The sequence below is a fragment of the Microcaecilia unicolor genome, chromosome 13, assembly GCF_901765095.1.
Source record: "Microcaecilia unicolor chromosome 13, aMicUni1.1, whole genome shotgun sequence".
Taxonomy (NCBI): domain Eukaryota; kingdom Metazoa; phylum Chordata; class Amphibia; order Gymnophiona; family Siphonopidae; genus Microcaecilia; species Microcaecilia unicolor.
In genome coordinates, this window is record NC_044043.1 from 34,130,736 (window position 1) to 34,155,224 (window position 24,489).

Sequence of the window (24,489 nt, forward strand, 5' to 3'; positions counted from 1 at the left end):
TTGCACTTGTCAACATTGAACTTCATCTGCCACTTGCACGCCCATTCTCCCAGTCTCGCAAGGTCCTCCTGTAATCGTTCACATTCCTCCTGCGACTTGACGACCCTGAATAATTTTGTGTCATCGGCGAATTTAATTACCTCACTAGTTATTCCCATCTCTAGGTCATTTATAAATACATTAAAAAGCAACGGACCCAGCACAGACCCCTGCGGGACCCCACTAACTACCCTCCTCCACTGAGAATACTGGCCACGCAATCCTACTCTCTGCTTCCTATCTTTCAACCAGTTCTTAATCCATAATAATACCCTACCTCCGATTCCATGACTCTGCAATTTCTTCAGGAGTCTTTCGTGCGGCACTTTGTCAAACGCCTTCTGAAAATCCAGATATACAATATCAACCGGCTCCCCATTGTCCACATGTTTGCTTACCCCCTCAAAAAAATGCATTAGATTGGTGAGGCAAGACTTCCCTTCACTAAATCCGTGCTGACTTTGTCTCATCAGTCCATGTTTTTGTATATGCTCTGCAATTTTATTCTCGCACACTAAGCACATTTCTAGCGCACCAAGGATATAGGGCATTTTCAATGATTTTTTTTCAGGTCGTACACTGTTTTGCATTAGTGCATGTAAAAAAAAAATCAACGTGGGAGCACTTGACACCTCCCATAAGGGCTCGTGCATTAAGCCAGAGTTAACCAGATAGCACACACTAATGTGGACGCACTAGCTAGTAAATGCTTCCCCACCCCCTCCCCAGCAAAACATTAATCAGAAAAAATAACCACCACATATGTAGACCACACAAACGGTTACCTACCACAAGACAGTATAACACGTCTTGCGCTAAGTGTTTTTACGCACACTAAATACGCATTAGGGCTTAGCACCCTTTAGTAGACATATCCTCAGTTTTCAGACAGTCCTAATAGTCAGCCTAAAACTTTATGTGACATTCTTATTTATTTATTTGTTGCATTTGTATCCCACATTTTCCCATCTCTTTGCAGGCTCAATGTGGCTTACATTTGTGCCGGAGTGGCGATCGCCGCTTTCGGGTTCAGAAATACAAAGTAATATTGCATTATAGTTCATAAATGATCAGGTAAATTACACAGTAATTTTGCCTTGAAAATCATAGTAATAGAGTAGATTATAGGGTAAGGTAGATGATCAAATATAGGAAGTTCATATCCTGCATGAGAAGTAGAGTGGTAGTGAGTAGTGCGTAGCTTTCATTAGTGGCTGCGTAAATGAAGCATTCTTCCAGGCAACCATTAGGGTTCAGATTTACAGGTTATCTCATAAAGGCCATTATTTTAGAAACATTCCACATGTACATAGAAGCACATAAATGTGTGCATTGCATACAGGCTTAATTGTCCATGTCAGAAAGCCACTATTTATATGTAGAGCTCCATATCATGCAGAGATTTCAAGGGAGGGACTAAAATCTACAGGGTCGATATTCAAAAGGGTTTAACCACTGAGTTACCCAATTCTGGAGATTCAGCAGCACTTAACTGGGTAGTAATGGTGAACATCCCTGCTAAATGGCCATCACCTAACCAGCAAGTTAGGGTGAGCCAGGGACGGAGATAAGGTACAGTAGCAATTTAGCCGGTTAGCACCGATATTCAGTGCACTAACTGGCTAAGTGTATAAAGTTAGGACAGCCAACCAGCTGTCTCAACTTTATGTACCAAGTTAACCAGGCAGTGGTCTGAATATCAGCTGGTGCCTGGTTAACTTCTGGGTCAGCACGCATACCTGGGAGCTGCAAATGCCCTGGTATCCAGGGTTACGTCAGCCTACAACTGGAAGCGGCTTACAAGCTGTTTACTGCCGTGGGTTGAATGTTATCCCATACCAGGGCTGGCTCAAGGGATAACGGTGCCCTGAGCCAACTTGCTTTAGCTGTGCCCCCCCCCCGTGGTATTGGCATCTTCCTCCCTATCCAATCCCTCTTTCCCCCTTCCTCTGTCTCACTCCCCATAGGTCCAGCACTGCTCTCCATGGTCCTGTAAAGTTTATGTTAGGCTGCCGTGATGGCAGCAGCAGAATCAGAGGCTGAATTCAGCCAGCCCCTGGGTCTTCCCTCTGCCATGTTCTGCCCACAGGAAATTGCATCAGATGAGGCAGGATGCAGCAGAAGGAGGACCCAGGGGCTGGCCAAAGGCAGCCTATCATGCTGATGTTGCTGCTTCTACCAGCGACCAATGTAAACTTTACAGAACCATGGGAGAGCGAGAGGAGAGGTCAGGGAGCAGTGCCAGACCCCAGAAGGGGAGAGACTGGAGACAGATGAAGGGGGAAGAAAAGGCTTAACCTGTAGATCAGGTGAGATCAGAGGCTTGGTATTTTGGTGCCCTTAATCGTTGGTGCTTTTGGGTCAGAGCCTCAGCTGGTCCAATGGTTAAGCCAGCCCCAGCCCCTACATGTGCATTCAACAGTTTTTCAAAGAGACCAGATGTGTAGAGGGAAAGGTCTCCACACTACATTTTACACCAGCTCAAAGAAATGTGTGTTTTTAAAAGTGCTGGTCTTGGCCAGGGCTTTACAAGAGGGATTAAGGGAGTTATTAATCCTCTGTAGTTTATTTCTGCCTTCAAAATGAAGCCGCGTTAAAATTATAGCCTCGATACTTAATTGGCGGCACTTACACATGTGGCAGTTGCAAAATCACCACTTCCAAGTGTAAGTGTGCCAACACCTACAGGTGGAAACTGCCGGATCCATGCCATTCATTTTTTCAGCGTGTGTATTTGCAGGTATGTTAGAAAAGGTCCTATGTCAGCAGACCCTTTTATAAAATATCACTGAAACTGAGCATATCCCAACCTTAACCTCCCAATTCCAATCTCTATGTTCTATGTAAAACAGGGCTTTAAGAGCCTCCTCTGGCTGAGCCGCCATTCCAGTGGCGTAGCCACAGATGGGCCTGGGTAAATTTCATCCGGGCCCCTGGTTTGGCTGGCGGGGGTCCCCAACCCCCGCCAGCTGAAGCCTTCTTCAGCGCCAGTCTCCGGCGCAGCCACGTTCCTGCCCTGCTCTTCTTCTTGTTCCTCCTGTTCTGTGCACGCTGATGTTCCTTTACGTGAAACTGAGGAGGAGCGTCAGCGTGCACAGGACAGGAAGAGCAAGAAGAAAGAAGAGCAGGGCAGGAACGTGGCTGCGCTGGAGACCAGCGCTGAAGAAGGCTTCGGCTGGTGGGGGTTGGGGACCCCCGCCAGCAAAGGTATTTGTTTGCGAGGCGAGGAGGTGAGGAGGGGTGCGAGGAGGCGTGAGGAGATGCAAAACGGTGGCAGGGGGAGGTGAGGCGAAGTGAAGTGAAGTGTGGCGGTACTAAAAATGTGCCCCCAACCTCGGGCTCTGTCCCCCTCCCACCGTAAGGTCTGGCTACGCCCCTGTGTAAATTATGCACTAAAGTGGCCACATTTAGGTGGCCTCCTATTGACCTTTGAGGACACACAGACACTGATTTATGCTGGGATTCTAGAACAGAATCTGGGCGCCCTGATTCCATTACAGAATTCACACTTAGGGCCTCTCTTATCAAGTTGTGCTAGCGGTTCCCGTGAGGCGATGCCGACGGAGCACATTCAAAATGAGCAGACTTTGTCGGCATTACCGCACCGGGAACCATTAGCAAGGCTTGATAAAGGAGGTTCCGAACTTGGTGCCCAGTGACACAAGGAATGTTAGCGGCAGAAAAAAGATCTGAACTCTAGCTTTCCTAATTCTCGGCTCATTGCTCCAACCAATAGGTTACTTCCTTTCCATTTGGTCTGACTTTTAATTTAGTTTCAATTGTTCTTGTTAAGCCCAGGTCAGTGTAATTCATTTGTTCGGGGTTTGCAGCTGATAGCTCTATTCAGTACCCAGTGCATGGACACCTTAAACTTGGTCAGTAGGTGGCAGTGTTGTACAACAGCTGGACATTCCTCATTTCTGGTAGACAGGGAGGAAGGGGGGAGAGAGAAGCGGCTGTGAACGCTTCCACCTTGTAGCTATGATATAACGCCTACAACAAAGTGAAGCAAATCTATGCAGTAGTCATCTCGGCTTGTTTTGAAAGACAGACAGACATTAACAGTGATGCAATGCTTCAGAGGAGGAGCATGAAGTAAAGCACTGGTTCAGATACACTTACAAAGTAGCCTGTTCCCATGCTGGAAGGAGCTGAGCTCTGTAACAGAACACAAAGAAGACAAAGCGGAAATAAGTGAGAGGTTTTTTAACACATTCCAATCCACACAGCTCATTATCAGTCCTTTCCAAGTCTTTCATCACCACAATAGAACATTAGTGTACCTGCTCCTCGTCAACCCCTCCTGAAGTAAATACAGTGTTGCTTAATTTCTCCCCTTTGAATCTCTCAATGGCTCAGAGATAGTAACATGCTATTTACTGAATTCCAAGCTTCTGCTGGGACCTAATTGCCAATTTATTTGACAGGCAGCTGGGTACAGATGGCATTTCGCCCTTCACTGAGGCTAAACAGACACTCGTCAGCCAGCCCCCCTGACTTGCTGACATTCAGTGTCCTGGACTCTAACTACTCCTGCATTGTGGCCGCAAGGGGCAAAAGGGAGGGAAAAAGCAAAGAACTTAAAAAAAAAATTAAAGCCCAGTGGGTTTGGATGACTTTTACAGTGCATGACCTGCTTGCCAATTTATTCCCAGAAGGCCTTGGTAGCACACACCAGCACTCTGGAAAATGAGACTTTTTTGTAAACATAATTAGTATTGTGAAATGTTGAGAATGTGTGGGCAAAGAGAGACAACCATATGTACAAGCTTCTGAAGGCTCTAGTCATGGCTTATCAACCTAAGCATCCATGGTTTTGATAGCTGAAAGCTATAACAACACAACTAGAGGACAGAATAATTGAATTATAAACTGGAAAAGCTACACAGACATACTAAACTATTAAAAAAAACCATGTTATTACTTCTAAACTGAACATCAGGGATTCAGCACACTTTTTGATGTTTTGAATCTAAATGACTGTCAATTGCACTTGCACAGACAGATATGGGGATGATGGGAAATGAATTATAAAGAATGTGTGAAACTGGATGTGGTAACACATTCTGATACAACATCTCTCCGCCTGATGCATCATTTCTGCAAAAATAATGCACATTATCAGATTCTATGATTCTTTACACTGGCCATTATTCCAATTCATGCCAACATTCCAGAATTGCATATCTGCATAATCATTTGACTAATCATATTGTATGTATGTAACAATGTGGTTATAGTACAGAATGCAATAAAGTATTACTTCTCAGCAGTCTCGATTAGAGCAGACCAAAAGATAGCTTTCCATGTTGATAATTTTGAGAAAACCACGCAGTTGCAAAGTGTAAAACTACTTTTACCACATACACTCTGTAGCTAATTTCAAAGACAAATTAGCTCAAAGGATGTATGCTAAAAGTGCCCAATTATCTTATACCAGATATTTATTTTATTTATTTATACATTTGTGTACAGAAAATACAAGTTCTTCCAGATGTGGCTTGGGCTACTCAGACTAGATGATAATTTTATTTGGCCTTGAGGTACCTTTTTATAAGGTTCCCCTGCAAGTGCCTGATTACTAACAGGGGACTGAGCATTGTTTTGACCCATTGTATTTAGAAAAAGTTTGGTTGACAAAACCGTTCTATCTTCAGCAGCGGGATGAAGTTGGGGGTGTTATTAGGCCACTAGAAACGGATGGGTTGATGGTGGTGGGGATTTAGCCTCTTTGGCAGTACACTCTAGGAATATGGCTGCCTCCACGAAGGTATTGGTCTACCAAGATCTGAATGTGTGATGAAAAGGAGGAGCACAACTTGTGTGGAAACCTGTTCTAGGAGGTTGCATGCTTTTGATTTAAAATTCACGGTATACAATTTAGTAGAGCCTTGCTGGATCTAATCATTGAAAACATTATAGGGCTCATTTATGAAACAGAAAAACATCCAAAAAGTGGCACGAGGCAGACAGACGGGGGGGTTTTGCCAGAAAAGTCCATATCACTATTTTTTAAACCCATTTAAAAAGTGTTTTTCTGTGTAGTTCAAGTGCAGTGCATCCAGATCTCAAGGGGGCATGTTGAGGGAATGTTGGGGAGGGATTTGAGCATTCCCAAAACTTGGGTGCTTTTCTGCCATAAGAGAACAAAGCAAAAACGCCTGAGTGGCATCTGACCCTTACATGATCTGCATGTTTGGGAGGAGTACTCTGTGTGACATGTCTGGAGGAGGAGGGGCTGTATTTGTAGGACCCAGCCTGAGACATGTTGTACTATTTTGTTATATTATTGATGTCATTTTGTAACCCATTCTGGGCACTGTAAGGAGAATGGGCTAAATAATGGAATAAATAAATATATTGAATTGACCTCATCGTTTATTGTATAACAAACAAGGGTTCAACTTGCACAGAATATACAGGGTCATTTATTTTGGGTTTAAATTGATTTTCACCCATAAATTCCCAGTTTGTTTTGAAGGTGAAACTCAGTTTAACTTGTTTTCACCCTAATTTTAGCATTGGTTTGTGGCAATTGCTTTATGACTTGTAATGCGATCATGGTCATAGCCTTGGAACAATCATGGTGCTCCAACTGCAGAAAGAAACACTGCAAAAAAGGGCGGGATAGGGCTATATTTCTGCCTAAGCACCCATTGGTAATCGAGGAGGGGAGGGGGCGAGAGGGAAAGGGGAAGAGAGAGCAAAGTACTTTCATTCACATCCAATCCTGCCCTCTGGCATTGGTGGAAGGAGGGGAAGAGTTATGCTCCTCCCCCTGCCCTGATCCTGCAATATCCTGGCATCATCTCTGGTCCTGGAGTAGCAGCTGCAGAGAATAAGACGACTGACATCATTTCTGAATATTGCCATTGTGGCACTCCTAAGTTGACTGCTCAATTTCCAAGTTTGAAGGAAGTCCAGTTACCACATTATCTGTTGGTTTCTAATCGAACGTCAAACAAAAAAGATTTGTTTGATCCCTGATGCAGGCTTTGATGCCGAAACACGGCCGTGTCGGGTCGTTATCCGATTATCAATAAAGGTTTTTGGATCTCCTCTACATTTGTCCTCACTTTTCATTTTCTTTGTCCTTGATTTGCGTGAGGATTTTCCTCTCCACTTTTTTGTTGCGAGAATACAACTCAAACATTCAGCGTAGGGCTCACAAACCCTCACACTGTGGATAGGCACTAAGGATGGTGCTCCTCCCCCTCATCTCACAGGGCCTATCCAGAATTCTAAGATCTGCAGGCCCTATGCTGAATATTGAAGTTGTATTTGCTGGTGTCGTTGTTGCTGTTGCTCTGTAGCTGCTGATCCGTACTGACACAGGTCAGTAACATCAATGCTCTGGATTTAACACTGGAGGCAGTTCCCTAAAGTGCCTATGTCTAAATCCAGGCCTGGGACAAGGCACTGCTTTGGCTGAGTTTCAGCTCCACGCAGCTCTTACTCTGAGCCACATGGTAACTATAATCCTGCATTGTCAGAAGTACAGCAGACACCACAGCAGAAAATAAATAAAGAGGTGGGAGTTCTGGCAAGGGGAGAGGGTAGAGTGAGGTCTGGGCAAAGAGGGAGGGACTGGACAGCTGCCTTCTCCACTTTAAATCTTGGGGGTAAAAAAAACATATTCACGGCCTTGTCACGCAGGTGTTCATGGCTAGTAAACTGGTCTTAGCGGTGGCGTGGAAGAGCCCTACTCTTCCTGGTCTCCAGGCAATCTTACACAAGATGGACTATATCCCTCTGATGTCTAAATTAACTGATATGTGTACAGGACATTTATTGACCTATCATAAGATTTGGGACTTACATGTTCAATGGACCGCGCATCTGGATGCTTCTTTGGTCACTCACCAATCCAAGTAAGGGGGGGGAGGGGGTGGTGGGAAGGGATGATCTAATTGAGCTGTAACATTGGTATTTGTTCTGAGATTTCTCTGAAATGGCTGATTTCTGGTTATATTGATATATGCTATACTTGCTTTTGTAGTTATTATCTTTTCAATAAAAGAAAAAAAGAGGGGGGGACTGGGCAAGGGGGCGCTAGCAAATGAGGGGGAGTGAGCAATTGAGGCTAGAAAAAGTGAGAATAAGCAAGGCTGGGTTTAGCACCAGTGGCACCTTGTGCAAGCACCAGAAGCAATGCCTTCTATGGGTGTCAGTTACCCTCCCAAGTTGGTCCTCAGATGACACCTATTATAATAGGGGCCCGTGTACTCAGGTGGTCTCCTATTTTATGTAAATGGGAACGGAAATATCATAAATATATACCACTGATAGGGCTTCTTCAATTTTAGCCTCTCTTTTTCCTCCTGTTTTGTTCTTCTAATAAACACCATTAAATTCCCAGGAAAAATAAACCATCATAAAACTGAATATGAAGACCCCCCCCTAACTGTACGCTAGTGACAAACTGCAATGTATTCGTGTGTCATCCATTTTCTACTGAGTGGAGAACACCTGCCACTTCTGGATCTTTCTCTGAGGAAAGCTGATTGGTGGATATGCTTGCATGAAATTCTGTGCTTCAAGGGCCTGCTGGCTTCTCTTTTTGCTGGGCTCTGCACTGCCAGACTCACTTAAAACAGGAGAACAATGCTTCTGATCTGTTAGGGCAGCACCTGCATACAAAAATGCCCTGTGGGCATTCAAGATGAAAACCGAGGTGTTGGCCAATGCTGCCTACATTGTGCCAAATCTCAAATAATATATATGTTTTCAGGATAACAGAACACAGGCCCGAAGAACATGATTTTCGCAGGCATTGGGGGTTTTATATAGAGAAGGCGTGCTATTGTATATTGTTGGCGAAGCTGGGTGGGGAAACGTCCTTTAGCTGTGCATGTTTGCTCTGCCTATTGTTTACGCAGGCCTGGTTGAATGAGGGAACAGTGGGTATCATTTCAATTTCTGATGTCAACATCAAATTACTTATTTAATTTCATGCCCAGCGAAGCATAATATAGCTACACGCAAAATCATTTCACTTCATTTGTTATGCTGTGTTTTCTCGGCGATTGGCTTGCCTTCCAACTGACAGCTTTAATTACGACACAAATTTGATTGCACTGCTGTGGAATTAACATAAAGCTACAAAGCGTTTAAGCATTCCAGGCTCAGAAAACAAAAAATAAATAAATAAAAAGCACTATACATAAGCTATTATGTTCCCACCATGCAGACTGGCATTTCGATGCCTTCCAATGGCTTAGGGCCAACCCTGGAGGAAGAGGAGGAAGCGGAGAAGGAACAAAATGCACATCAGCAGAGCCTGCACTATGCAAAAACCTCCCCAGGTGAGTTCAGCCTCCCAGTGGCAGTAATTCGAAGATCTATCGATTAATTCCATACTTTTTTCCATGTTACCGGTGCACACTCCTCTGCTACCATCTGTCTTCTTTGTTTACTGTGCCAGTATCAATTCACTGCGAATGCAGCGCTGTTTCACTGGATTATGAATACACAGATTAGCCATGGCCATTCGGTCCACACACTTCACTACCACACAATGCTATTCTATCTGGATTATTGGAAGGAAGGCAACCAAGTGGAAATTGAATGCACTGCACACAGATCATTACTTTGACGTGTAGTCTTGCCTTCAGGGAGTTATATTTATACAGTATGGTTACTTACCTCTAATAGGGGTTCTCTGTGGACTGCAGAATAAATCAGTCACACATGAGTGATATCATTCGTGACACTACTTGGTCGAACTTGTTCTTCCAAAGCCCAGAAGAGTCTGAAAAACTCTTCTGGGCAAGCACAAGTGCTCCCTCCTGCATAACCTTTAGTCCCTCCTCTCAGTCTATTCTATCCACTCAGCTGCACCGGACAGATTTTCTGACTCCCTTTTATTTAACTTTATTCTTCTGGCTTTCTGTTCATATCCTCCTTTTCCCTTTCCATAGAGTCAATGGCAGTCTGTTCACACCTCATGCTGATGAGATGCTATTGAGGATCTCACAAGCAGCACTAATGGTCTGTCCTTGCTTCTCATGCTCTTGTGTTGCTTGCTCCATATTCCTGGCACTGCTGCCGCCACAGACACTCTTCCTATGCATGCTGGCGCATTTTTCCTGATGCCAACTGCAAGCACCAATCAAGACACAGTAAATACAGCACACAAGTACATAAGCATTGCTGTACTAAGACAAACCAAAGTTCCATCAGTGGCCAATCCAGGTCACAAGTACTAGGCAGGACTCCAAAAGAGTAAAATAAATTTCATGCTGCTTATCACAGGAATAAGCAGTAGATTTTTCCTAAGTACACCTTAATAATGGTTTATGGGCTTTTCTTCCAAGAACTTGTCAAACTCTTTTTAAATCTTGCTACCATTCTGTTACATTCCTCATCTGGTTCCAGGCCTGCGCAGCCGATTCGCCGGCGAGGCGCGGTCCGGCAGAGATAGTCGGCTATTTTGGATGTGGTTCCTCCAGGATGGGTCTGTTTCTGTTTCCTATTTCTGGCAGCCGTCATCTTGGTTGGATCAAGGACAGCAGCCATCTTGGCTAGCTCAGGAGGGGGCAGCCATCTTGTATACAAGAACAGGAAGGAAGCCCATATTTGGGCGTTGTGCTACTCTGCTGATGGGGGCAGCCATCTTGGAACAGCTGCACATGGTTGAGCCAAATTCCTGCACTATTTAAAGCCCTGTTTCCATGCTTTATTTTTTGTTTCCATGCTTCGGCTTCTATTCGCATAGAGGTTGTGGTCTTCATCTGTTCCACTGTTTTCCTATGTTCCTGACCTTGGATTGTTTACTGACTTCACGCTGTGTTGCTGCCTGCCCAGACCTTCGGACTGATTCTTGACTTCACGCTGTGTTGCTGCCGGCCCAGACCTCGGACTGTTTTCTGTTTTTGCTGCTTCGCTGACTCCTTGCTCCAGGACTGTGTCTGCACACCCGCTTGTCTGGTCAGTGGTCCGCTGGTTCCAGAAGTCCTGCCGGCCGCTTGAACCCAGGGGCTCAACTCTTGGGGGACAGTGGCTAAGTACAGGTGAAGCTTGGGGTTGTCTGGCTGCCTGACCGAGCGCGGTGGCACTCCATCTTCGCCGTGCTCAGTCGGGGCACAAGGGCTCACATCCCCAATCATAACACATTCCTTTGCTGAGATGTCTCTCTTCCTTCCTGCACCTACAGAAGTACCACACCCCTTCCCCCACTCTTGACTCCTCATAACTTCTCCTCCAGTGCCATGCTTCGCACTACTGGCCCCATGATCATTTTTAAAACCCTCGGGTTGGCTAATCTTGTAATGTGCATCAGTTAGTAATGTCTTGTGAAAACACACTCATACTGCCTGAAGGGCTAAGCATAGAGCTGGAAAAACCAAACGTAGCAAAGATGTCTACAGCTATGAACATTCAGGTATGTCCTTCACACTACGGGGGGGGGGGGGGGACACAAACCCCTGGCCCTGGGCACAATATTTGCCATTTATCTATGTCCTATAGCATTTGTACTTCATCAAGCAGAAGAGAGGCTTCATGAAACACCACGGGTGCAAAACAGTCAAGTAGAGAAACACCCAGAAAGTAGTATAATCTGTTTGTCTTTTTGAAATTTTATTAAAACACAAAGTCCCAACATGGCCACATTTCAACAATTGACTGCATCAGGGACATCTATTTAAAAAATGAATAATAATAACTACTCTTGCACATATATATGTAACATACACATACACATTTAAAATAGCTATAAAAATAGAACAAAATGCTATACACTACTCCATTTGTTTTCTGAACTGGACACATATCATTTTGAAAAAATATATCTTCTACTTATTTGGAAGACTGATCCCCAGCAGTAGTACTGTGACATTATCCCTAATGGTCAATGGTGCCAGTTTAGTTGCCGGGCTCAGAGAGGGCTTAAGCAGAGGACCACTCAAGCAGAGGACCACTCCTGATCCCTACTACTAGACTACCAGGATCTTCTCCAAAAAGGCCCTGGGGATGGGTGAAGGGTCTGGGGATGCACAATGAGGAAGAGGTTGGAACAGCTGAGAGGGGCTTGCAATGGGGTAGGGAGGCGATATTCAAAAGGGGATGGGGGGCTATATTGAAAGGGGAGGAACAAATGGGATGATGACCTAATGAGGTTTTTTTTCTAAGGTTGCATGAAGTGTGGTAGAAGTACCCTGACTGAGGTACTTGTGATCAGGAAGGAGACCTCTTCTATTGTGAGGCAGATGCTGATCAGTTTGGCGACCTCTTTGTGGCGACGGCTGATCGTGAAATGTTCAGGAAGGGATGGATATGGAGACCTCTTTGAGTGGGAGCTGACGCCAGGGGAGCGGGATGAGATTGGAGTAGATGGGTTGCCCAGCTCTGTCACTGGGTGCTAAATGTACAGGTTTGTAGGAAGGCTACCTTGCACATGTACATGTTGGCATGTACATGTGTAGGCTGCTATTTTGCAACTTTTCCCCTAGATTCTATATATGGCACTCATAATTGCATGCAGGAAATTGAAAATTGGACACGCGCCCAATTTCTTTTTACAATTTAATTGAATAATGAACCAACTAGCACTGATAATTGGGTGCTTAATAATCAATTACTGAAGCTAAGTGGAAACAATTAGAATTTATGCGTACATCTTGCAAAGCATATTCTATAAAGATGTGTGTATAAATTCTACTGTGTGGATCTGAAACGGGGCATAGTCAGAGCTGTGGGAGGGGCATGGGCAGAGCATAGGCATTACAAGAATAAGACTTAGACAGAATTTTGGCAGTTAAGCACATTTTGGTAAATGTACATGTGTAAATACCATTGTACTAAATACCTACATATTTAATCAATGCATAAAAGTTTGTGCCTGTGTTACAGAATTACTACCAAAGGGGCTAATTCTCTAAGAAGCAAACTACAGTCCAAGTACATGTGTAAATGCCAGTTTTTTTTACTCATTTATGAATGTATGTGACCACATGGGTATAAATAGTTTCTGGATATGCGCTATTCTGTAAGTATTTGCCAACATTCAATGGGGCATACTTTGTAGATGGGTAGTTACAGTGGGGGAAATAAGTATTTGATCCCTTGCTGATTTTGTAAGTTTGCCCACTGACAAAGACATGAGCAGCCCATAATTGAAGGGTAGGTTATTGGTAACAGTGAGAGATAGCACATCACAAATTTAATCCGGAAAATCACATTGTGGAAAGTATATGAATTTATTTGCATTCTGCAGAGGGAAATAAGTATTTGATCCCCCACCAACCAGTAAGAGATCTGGCCCCTACAGACCAGGTAGATGCTGCAAATCAACTCGTTACCTGCATGACAGACAGCTGTCGGCAATGGTCACCTGTATGAAAGACACCTGTCCACAGACTCAGTGAATCAGTCAGACTCTAACCTCTACAAAATGGCCAAGAGCAAGGAGCTGTCTAAGGATGTCAGGGACAAGATCATACACCTGCACAAGGCTGGAATGGGCTACAAAACCATCAGTAAGACGCTGGGCGAGAAGGAGACAACTGTTGGTGCCATAGTAAGAAAATGGAAGAAGTACAAAATGACTGTCAATCGACAAAGATCTGGGGCTCCACGCAAAATCTCACCTCGTGGGGTATCCTTGATCATGAGGAAGGTTAGAAATCAGCCTACAACTACAAGGGGGGAACTTGTCAATGATCTCAAGGCAGCTGGGACCACTGTCACCACGAAAACCATTGGTAACACATTACGACATAACGGACTGCAATCCTGCAGTGCCCGCAAGGTCCCCCTGCTCCGGAAGGCACATGTGACGGCCCGTCTGAAGTTTGCCAGTGAACACCTGGATGATGCCGAGAGTGATTGGGAGAAGGTGCTGTGGTCAGATGAGACAAAAATTGAGCTCTTTGGCATGAACTCAACTCGCCGTGTTTGGAGGAAGAGAAATGCTGCCTATGACCCAAAGAACACCGTCCCCACTGTCAAGCATGGAGGTGGAAATGTTATGTTTTGGGGGTGTTTCTCTGCTAAGGGCACAGGACTACTTCACCGCATCAATGGGAGAATGGATGGGGCCATGTACCGTACAATTCTGAGTGACAACCTCCTTCCCTCCGCCAGGGCCTTAAAAATGGGTCGTGGCTGGGTCTTCCAGCACGACAATGACCCAAAACATACAGCCAAGGCAACAAAGGAGTGGCTCAGGAAGAAGCACATTAGGGTCATGGAGTGGCCTAGCCAGTCACCAGACCTTAATCCCATTGAAAACTTATGGAGGGAGCTGAAGCTGCGAGTTGCCAAGCGACAGCCCAGAACTCTTAATGATTTAGAGATGATCTGCAAAGAGGAGTGGACCAAAATTCCTCCTGACATGTGTGCAAACCTCATCATCAACTACAGAAGACGTCTGACCGCTGTGCTTGCCAACAAGGGTTTTGCCACCAAGTATTAGGTCTTGTTTGCCAGAGGGATTAAATACTTATTTCCCTCTGCAGAATGCAAATAAATTCATATACTTTCCACAATGTGATTTTCCGGATTTAATTTGTGATGTGCTATCTCTCACTGTTACCAATAACCTACCCTTCAATTATGGGCTGCTCATGTCTTTGTCAGTGGGCAAACTTACAAAATCAGCAAGGGATCAAATACTTATTTCCCCCACTGTACATAGGTGGACTGTTATAGCAGAGTATACAGAGGCAATAACACAGTCAGACAATGTAGTGGACTGAGCAGAATTTCAAATGAGAATGCAATAAAGTGGAAGGCTTTTACTGCAGACTCAATGAAAGCTTAATAAAAAATGAGCAGATAATGAGAGATATTAATTAATGCATTAAATAGCTGTAATTCAATGATATTGGAGAAGTGAGTTAGATGTGCTATAGGATGCACTGAAAGTGATAGTGGTTGGTTGGTTTCTGCTATGGGTCTCTAAAAAGAAGAAGAGAAAAGACTATTGCAATTTACTTCTCACTGGTCTTCCGCTCGGCCATCTCTCTCCTCTCCAATCTGTCCAAAATTTTGCGGCACAACTTATTTTCCGCCAGAATCGTTATACCCACACTAGCCCACTCCTCAAGTCACTTCACTGGCTCCCTGTCCGCTTCCGCATTCAGTTTAAACTTCTCGTACTGACCTTTAAATGCATCCACTCTGCAGCCCCCCATTACCTCTCCATTCTCATCTCTCCCTACATTCCTCCCCATGAACTCCGCTCACTGGACAAATCTCTCTTGTCGTCCTCCTTCTCCTCCACTGCTAACTCCAGGCTTTGCTCCTTTTCTCTCGCGGCACCTTATGCCTGGAATAGACTTCCTGGACCTATACGTCTAGCTCCATCTCTACCTGTTTTCAAATCTATGCTGAAAACCCACCTTTTCACTGCTGCTTTTTAGCTCCTAGCCACTACTCAATTGCCCTCCCCTTGTCCCTTCCTTCCTTCTCACCCATTACTTCCCTCACCCGTAACTGTCTTGTCTGTCTGTATTATTTAGATTGCAAGCTCTTTTGAGCAGGGACTGTCTCTTTGTATCAGGTGTTCAGCGCTGTGTGCATCTGGTAGCGCTATACAAATGCTAATAATAATAACAACCACGTAAGGTCTTGCTCATGAGCTGAGCAAAACTTTTATGAATTTAGAAACATCTAGTAAATTATTAGCCCAGAAATTAAAAGCTAAGACATAATCAACAATTCTAAAGATAAATGGATACAAAGAAGATTTACTATTTAGTGATAACAAAAAAGGAAGGGAGAGGTTACCTCTTACTTTAGAGGGCACAGAACTCCTGCAGATACCATTGGAGAAACAGGAAGAGATGGAGGAAGAGATCTCCAGTTTAGAGATCTTGCATGTAGTTAAGGAATTGCCAGTAGCTAAATCCCCAGGGTTGGATGACTTAATGACAATAAAATATCTTCTCTGTAGCAGCTGGATGCTCCTCTTGAAGGACTGTTCAATAAGTTTCTGGACCAAAGCTCTCGCCCACTATCGATGAGTATCACAGAAAATTCAGATATGTGCAAACACAGAAGAGAGAAGACAAGCTGTAGCTCATATAGGCCTATTTCAATGCTAAATACAGATGTAAAAACGTTAGCCAATACAGCATCAGAGCAATCCCAGAGATCATAGATCAAATGGGATTTGTACTGAAAACACAGACATCAGATAATGTTAAGCACATAATACATTTAGTGTGGGAAGCCTATGAACTGGGAATGACAGCCATGCAACTGGCTGTTGATGATAAAAAAAAGTTTTCAATCATATCCAGTGGGGTTTTATGCAAAGATCTTGAGAAAAGTGGGAATTGGGCCTAACTTTATAAAACGGACGGGACAGCTGTATGCATCCCAAAAGCATGTGTTGAAGTCAATGGTGGCTACAGTGAAAGCTTTAAGCTTGGTAGAGGCAGAGGTCAGGTGCCCCCCCCCCCCCCCCCCCCCATCACCATTTGCCTTGTAATGAAAACTTAGGTGCAATTAATGAGAGCCAACCCTGAAATCAATGAGATTAGTGTAGAAAATGTGGTTCACAAGATCCCTCTGCAGACAAATCCATTGCTGACCCAGGAGAACCACAAACATGGTGCGGTCTCTCTGGTTTCAAAATCGATAAAGATAAAAACCAAAGGTTCAAACATCAATTTAGAGTTTGAGACTTTGGTTAGGAGGATGTATGAAACTGTATAGAACTGAAAACAACTTTGTTAAGATTGTCACCTAAAGGAACTTGAGCAGGAAGGTTTAAAGATGAAGATGCAACAATCTAGCAAAAAGCTCTGAAAGATATGATCACAAAATATATTACAGGAAACAAACTGATACTGAAAATCAAAGAACGCATTGCTTTCAAAATCTGCACTCTGGCTCACAAAATTACCTACGATGAAGCCCTGGGATACATGACAGACTTGATCGACCTACCAACTAGAAACACATCCGAATCAACACGAACATACCTAAATCTGCACTACCCAAGCTGGAAAGGACTCAAATGCAAATCAACCTACGCATCCAGTTTTTCCTACATTAGCACACAACTGTGGAACGCATTACCAAAAGCCTTGAAAACTACGTACGATCACCTAAACTTCCGGAAAACACTAAAAACTAACCTGTTTAAAAAGGCATACCCTGCCGATCCAACATAAATGCCTGATATCTGCAACACAACAAAACTAAAGTACGTAATGGACATAACACAACTCTTCCGTCATACGATGCCCTAATGTGGCTGTGCCACATGAACTTTCTCTTACTGTCACATCCGTCACTCCCTCCGGCTGCCCCTCTGCGGGAAGCAAGGGCCGGGAGGAAGGACCCGCAGCCAGAGAGGGCTTACCCGACGGTTTCCCGGATGGGCGCCTGTTCCTGGTACAGTCGGGGCCGAGCCGGGGTCCACTGCGACGATGGCCGGCCTTCTTGAGGTCGGGGCTGAGAGCCGGGGCTCGCCACGGTGATGGCCGCCCTGTCTGGGGCCGAGCCCGTGGGCCGGCGATCGCGGCTTCTGGGCTCTCGGTCGCCAGCCATGGGGTCCATGCTTGCGCCAGCAGGGAGGATGGCGCAGAGACGCGATGGCCGGCGTCTTCTCCACATTCAGGCGCGGGAACCCGAAGCTCCGCCTCAGAGGAACCAGATTGGGATGCCGGTGCTGTAGCCCCGCCTGGGAAGCCGGACGGAACCAACCAGAGGGATTTCTTCAGTAGCCGGGTTCCGATTGGCCGGCCATGTCGGCTGGGGCTGGGCGGTTGAATGCTGACAGTATTTAAAGAGTGGGGCTGAAACAGGACGTTGCTTCAGGTTCTGTTTCCCAAGGCCAGTCTTTGTGTGTTCTAGTTTTCAGTACGTTCCCTTGCTCTCCTGGTTTGATCTTTGGACTGTTTCTGGACAACTCTGCTAGCCGCCTGCCCTGACCTGTTGCCTATTTTTTGGACGACGCTGTGAGCTGCCTGCCCTGACCTGTTGCCTGTTATTGGACTACTCTGATTTCCTCCTGCCCTCCCCGCTCCCGGTACTGGGTCAGTTCGTCAACCCCGCGGTTCCGGAAGTCCCGTTGGCCGCCTGCAGCTGGGGGCTCTACCCCCGGTGAACGGCGGTCACCACGGGTGAAGACTTGGGGTTGCACGGCTGTCCTCTGAGGTCCTTTGGGGCCTTGCGGGACCTAAGGGCTCACCTCCTTTCCAGACAAGACAGGAACCTGAAGCCATGAGCTCGCCAACGCAACCTGATCTACGAGATCTGGCTAAAACTCTCCAGCAGCAGCAGGAGCAGTTGAACGCCCTGTCGGGAGCCCTGCAGAATGTCTGCTCCCAGTTAACCACGGTCCAGGTGCAGAACCAGGCCACTACGGCGCACCAGGCCGCTGCAGCGGCTCCCCGTCCGGGAGAGTCCATCCCGGGACCTCGGTTCCCTGAGCCTACTCAGTTTGATGGTGTCCCTGGAAGCTGCCGGGGGTTCCTCAACCAGTGCAACTTGTACTTCAAAATGCAACCAGAGGCTTTTGCCTCAGACCAGGTAAAGGTGGCCTATGTTATTTCCTTGCTAACTGGACGAGCACTAGCCTGGGCGTCCCCACTATGTGAACAACAAGATCCGCTTTTGGACAATTACGCGGAGTTCCAGCGCTGGTTCCACATGGTGTTTGATCTTCCAGGAAGGCCGTCTTCCGCCGCCTCCGAGCTGCTGCAGAGTCAGCAGGGCAAAGGGACCGTGGCAGACTATGCTATCCAGTTTCGGACTCTGGCGACTGAATTGCGCTGGAATCAGGAGTCCCTATCCGCTATCTTCCTGGGGGGGGCTTCAGGATCGGATCAAGGACGAGCTGGCCGGTCGGGAGGTTCCGGGGCAGCTGGACGCCTTGATCTTGCTCTGCGTTCGAGTGGATACCCGATTCCAGGAAAGGGCTAGAGCCCGTGCGGACTGGCGGAGGGGGTCCGGAGGCGGGCCCCGGCCTAGTCGGGTACTCTCCCCTCAACGGGGCTCCAGAGGGCCGAGGGAGGCCTCCGAGGTGCCTATGGTCATTGGCCGTCAACAGTTAACCCCGTCTGAGAGGACTCAATGCCTTCGGGGCGGCCTTTGCCTGTATTGCGGCGAGGTCGGTCACTTCATCAGCACTTGCCCCGCACGGCCGGGAAACGCCACTCCCAAGGCACCATGAGGGGGGGGGGGTCTTGGGGCACTAAAATCCCCTACCAGACAATTTGATTACTCTCCTGGTGACCCTGCGGTGGCAGGAGAAGGTGGTTCACACCCGAGCCTTATTGGATTCTGGGGCAGGGGGAAATTTTATTAGTCAGGAACTCCTGCGGCAGATGGGATGGCCTATACTGCCCTATCGGCCCGCCTTACAAGTGACGTCCATCAAGGGAACGGCGTTACCCCAGTCTATCACTGAGGTGACCCCATTTTTGGGGCTCCAGGTGGGGGAAGACCACCGAGAGGAAGCTCAATTTCTGATTCTGCCCCGTACCATTCATCCCGTGGTGCTGGGCCTGCCCTGGTTACAGCGTCACACCCCTGTAATAGATTGGACTCTAGGGAAGATTCAAGCCTGGGGTGGTGCCTGCGCCGAGACCTGTTTGAGGGGTCGGGAGTCCAGCTGCCCCGTGGTGGTGGCCACTCCTAGAACTGTGCCAATCTGTCAAGCTGCTCTGCCAGAAGAGTACCGGGACTTTGCTGATGTGTTCAATCCCGTGGAAGCGGACGTGCTACCCCCTTCAATGGTCCTTTGATTGCGCTATTAATTTGATGACCGGCAAGATGCCACCGCGGGGCCGACTCTATACGCTATCCCGAGAGGAATCGAAGGTCATGCAAGCCTACATCCGGGAGAATCTCCAGAAGGGGTTCATTTGCCCCTCCACGTCCCCTGCCGGGGCAGGATTCTTTTTTGTGACCAAGGAGGATGGCTCCTTGAGGCCCTGTATCGACTACCGGGGTCTAAATGCCATCACCTCTACCCCTTATCCCGGAGTTGTTTGATCGGCTGCAGGGGGCCCAGAACTTTACCAAGTTGGACTTCCGTGGGGCCTACAACTTGGTCCTTATCCGGCAGGAGGACGAATGGAAAACCGCATTCAACACGCATGAGGGGCACTTTGAATACCGGGTGATGCCCTTCGGCCTGTGCAACGCTCCAGCAGTGTTCCAGAGGTTCATGAACTTCGCCCTTGAAGACCTGCTTTATTCTGCTGTAATTGTATACCTGGATGACATCCTGATTTTCTCTAAAGATCCCCAGGAGCATGTGGCTCACGTTCGGACCGTCCTCCAGCGCTTGCGGCAGTATCGCTTGTTTGCCAAACTCAGCAAATGCTCTTTCCACCAGCAGACTCTGCCTTTTTTAGGACATATTCTCTTACCTGGGGGTCTGCGGATGGATCCAGACAAACTCCGCGCTATCCGGGAGTGGCCCCAACCCCAAGGCCTGAAGGCACTGCAACGGTTCCTGGGGTTCGCTAATTACTACCGTCAATTTATTCCCCATTATTCTCAATTGACGGCTCCATTGACAGCGCTCACTAAGAAGCATGCGAATGTTAAGAACTGGCCGGCTGAGGCGCACACAGCGTTCAGTCAGTTGAAGAAAGCGTTTGAGTCCGCTCCCATCCTTCAGGCCCCGGATCCGGACAAACCTTTTGTGGTAGAAGTGGACGCCTCTGCTTTGGGCGCCGGGGCGGTCCTCTCTCAAGTTAACGCCAAGGGCCGGCGCCAACCCTATTTCTTCTTCTCCCGAAGTTTTCCCCAGCGGAGCGCAACTATACCATAGGGGATAGAGAACTGCTAGCTCTGAAGTTAGCCCTGCAAGAGTGAAGACATCTGCTGGAAGGGGCAGAGCATCGATTTACAGTGATTACGGATCACAAGAATCTTTTGTATCTGCAGGAGGCACAAAGGCCCACTGGTCGTTGTTCTTCGCCAGATTCCGGTTTCAACTAATGTTCCGGTCGGCTGCGCAGAATACCCCTGTGGACTCCCTCTCCAGAGCCTTCAAAGCTCCAGAGGACATCGAGGAACCTCATCCTATGTTGGATCCGGCTTGCCTCTGTGCGGCCCCGGGTGGGGTCACCCCAACGCGGGAATTCGTGCCTCCGCAGAACCGGGAAAAAGTAATGCACTGGGGACACTCGTCTGTATGGGCCGGACACTTTGGGTTTCAAAAAAACCTCCGTCTGATTTCTCGACAGTACCAATGGCCTCGTATGAACCAAGATATCCTTCAGTTTGTCACGACCTGCCCCACCTGTGCACGGACCAAGTCTGTTGTGGGGCGCCCCTGGGGAAATCTGGGGAAATCTGCAGCCCTTGCCCATTCCTGCAGCCCCCTGGGAAGAATTGTCTATGGATTTCATTACGGATCTTCCCCGCTCCCAGAGGCACACAGTGATTTGGGTGGTGGTAGACCGGTTCTCCCGCATGGCGCACTTCGTTCCCCTGCCAGGGCTTCTGTCGGCAGCACTGTTAGCCCAGCAGTTCATCCAGCACATCTTCCGACTCCATGGGCTACCAGTCAGGATCATCAGCGACCGAGGAGCCCAGTTCACTTCGCGATTCTGGAGAGCCCTGTGTTCCGCCCTGGGGGTCGTCACCCATTTCTCTTCTGCCTATCATCCCCAGACCAACGGGATGGTTGAGAGGATTAACCAGACACTAAAGGGATTCTTGCGGGCTTTTGTCAACAGGCGGCAAGACAACTGGGCATCTCTTCTCCCTTGGGCCGAGTTCGCTTATAACCACAGTGAACACTCTGCTTCCGGGCAATCTACATTCTTCATTGTATACGGACAACATCCGCGGCTTCCTCCGCCCATTCCCTCTGACTCCTCTACGCCCCTGGTTACTCAAACCCTTGCTGACCTGCGGGAAGTCTGGAACATGGCCCGAGAACAACTACAGAAAGCAGCCGCCAGGTATAAGTCGTTTGCAGACCGGTACCGGCGCCCCGGTTCTTCAGCCGGGGCAAAAGGTATGGCTGAGTACTAAATACCTGAGACTCCGGGTGCCCTCTCGGAGGCTGGGGCCACGGTTCATCGGGCCATTCTTGATCCAGTCTCGGATCGGAGCTGTGACATACCGCCTGCGGCTACCTAGAACTCTACGAATCCATAATGCCTTCCATGTTTCGCTGCTGAAGGTCTTTCGGGGGTCTAAGTGGCATCCACAGAGTAAAGAGTCAGTTGTTCCAGAGGCTGACCCCGATCCTGAGTATGAAGTTGAAGAAATCTTAGACTCCAAGAGGCGCCGGGGAAAACTGCTCTACCTGTTATCCTGGAAGCATTTCGGTCCCGAGGACAACTCCTGGGAGCCGGCCACCAATGTACATGCCCCAGAGTTGGTATGGGCCTTCCATGAACGTTATCCTCAAAAACCAGGACCCAGAAGGAAGGGGGCATCCGGGGAGGATACTGTCACATCCGTCGCTCCCTCCGGCTGCCCCTCTGCAGGAAGCAAGGGCCGGGAGGAAGGACCTGCAGCCAGAGAGGGCTTACCCGACGGTTTCCCGGATGGGCGCCTGTTCCGGGTGCAGTCGGGGCCGAGCCGGGGTCCATTGCGGCGATGGCCGGCCTTCTTGAGGCCGCAGCTGAGATCCGGGGCTCGCCGCGGCGATGGCCACCCTGTCCGGGGCCGAGCCCGTGGGCCGGCGATCGCGGCTTCCGGCCTCTCGGTCGCCGGCCATGGGATCCGTGCTTGCGCCAGCGGGGAGGATGGCGCCGAGACGCGATGGCCGGCGTCTTCTCCACATTCGGGCGCGGGAACCCGAAGCTCCGCCTCAGAGGAACCAGATTGGGATGCCGGTGCTGTAGCCCCGCCTGGGAAGCCGGACGGAACCAACCAGAGGGATTTCTTCAGTAGCCAGGTTCCGACTGGCCGGCCATGTCGGCTGGGGTTGGGCGGTTGAATGCTGACAGTATTTAAGGAGCGGGGCTGAAATAGGACATTGCTTCAGGTTCTGTTTCCCAAGGCCAGTCTTTGTGTGTTCTAGTTTTCAGTACGTTCCCTTGCTCTCCTGGTTTGATCTTTGGACTGTTTCTGGACAACTCTGCTAGCCGCCTGCCCTGACCTGTTGCCTGTTTTTTGGACTACTCTGATTTCCTCCTGCCCTCCCCGCTCCCGGTACTGGGTCAGTTTGTCAACCCCGCGGTTCCGGAAGTCCCGTTGGCCGCCTGCAGCTGGGGGTTCAACCCCCGGTGAACGGTGGTTGCCGCGGGTGAAGACTTGGGGTTGCACGGCTGTCCTCTGAGGTCCTTCGGGGCCTTGCGGGACCTAACAGCTCACCTCCTTTCCAGACAAGACACTTATCACATCACTTTGTATTTGTTCACACTGGAGTCTGCAAACGCCTCTCCGGTACTATGTAAGCCACATTGAGCCTACAAATAGGTGGGAAAATGTGGGATACAAATGTAACAAATAAATAAATAGAGTAGAATTTTCCTTTAGGAATGAAAGTAACTTGATGACCCCAGGGAGCTATTTGATGCTAGCTATGTTCCCCTGATCACATAATTGCAACAGATTAATTTAAATGGCAGAATGGAGACATTTCATAGCTGAGGTGTACTGCTATTATAAAAATGAATGTACTCCCTCGCTTCCTTTCTTTCTTCCAAACACTCCCTATATTGGTCTTGACCCTGATGTTATGAGCATACTGGAGGAAAATTGTTTTAGTTCATCTGGATAAATAGGCATCCAGGAATATTTAGGAGAGTGATAAATGGTACAAAGTGTTTAAGAGGGCTAGGAGTCCCTAATATCACATCTAGTATACTGTAACCCAACTGCGGCATGTGCTTGATTGGTGGGGGGGGGGAGAGGAAGGAAGGGGGAGCGACTTCTATACACCGTACATGTAGATTGAGCATAATTACATCCATGGGTATCCTATACAAAATTTGCCTTATGTATAAAAAGAATTGACCAGGTGGAGTCAGGTGGGTAACCCCTACACACAACACATGTTGGCAGTGTGATCCAGGATGGAGAGAAATTTGAATGGGTGACAGAGGTTCTTCTGATTGACCCTGATTTGATACCACCTGAACCTTAATCCAGGAAGGCAGGGAGGGGTGTTTATTAGGTGAAAGTGGTTGGAACTAAAAGTATTAAGTCAATTTGTGGAAGAGTGTTTTGGTATCTTAAAGCATAATGTTCTCTAAAAGCAGGCATGTGCTAAAATATGCAAAAAGTAGCACATCAGCACACACCAGAAGTCTCTTTTCTTTTTCTGAAATTTACTTTTATTGAATAAATGTAACTAATTTACTCACAGTTCATCGATTCTCAGAAGTTATTGCCCCAAGGCAAGAGATTTCATAGTTCTGAAAGCTGTACTGTTGGGTGGAGGTGGGATTTTGAAGAAAAGGGAGTTTTATGGCAGAGGTGGGAGAATGGGAAAATTAGGTTCTTACCTTGGTAATTTTCTTTCCCTTAGTCATAGCAGATGAAGCCATTACGTATGGGTTATGTCCATCA

General features: G+C 47.5%; 1 protein-coding gene across 4 annotated transcripts in view; it reads right to left on the reverse strand.

Moving 5' to 3' along the window:
• The window catches only part of AUTS2 (activator of transcription and developmental regulator AUTS2), a 1,384,488-nt gene that overhangs the window by 1,149,370 nt on the left and 210,629 nt on the right, over positions 1-24,489 (reverse strand). For all 4 annotated transcript variants that reach the window (XM_030186244.1, XM_030186241.1, XM_030186242.1 and 1 more), the window contains exon 3: positions 4,162-4,197. In XM_030186244.1, the coding sequence (XP_030042104.1) occupies positions 4,162-4,197 (36 nt within the window). The remainder of the gene's footprint in view (positions 1-4,161; positions 4,198-24,489) is intronic.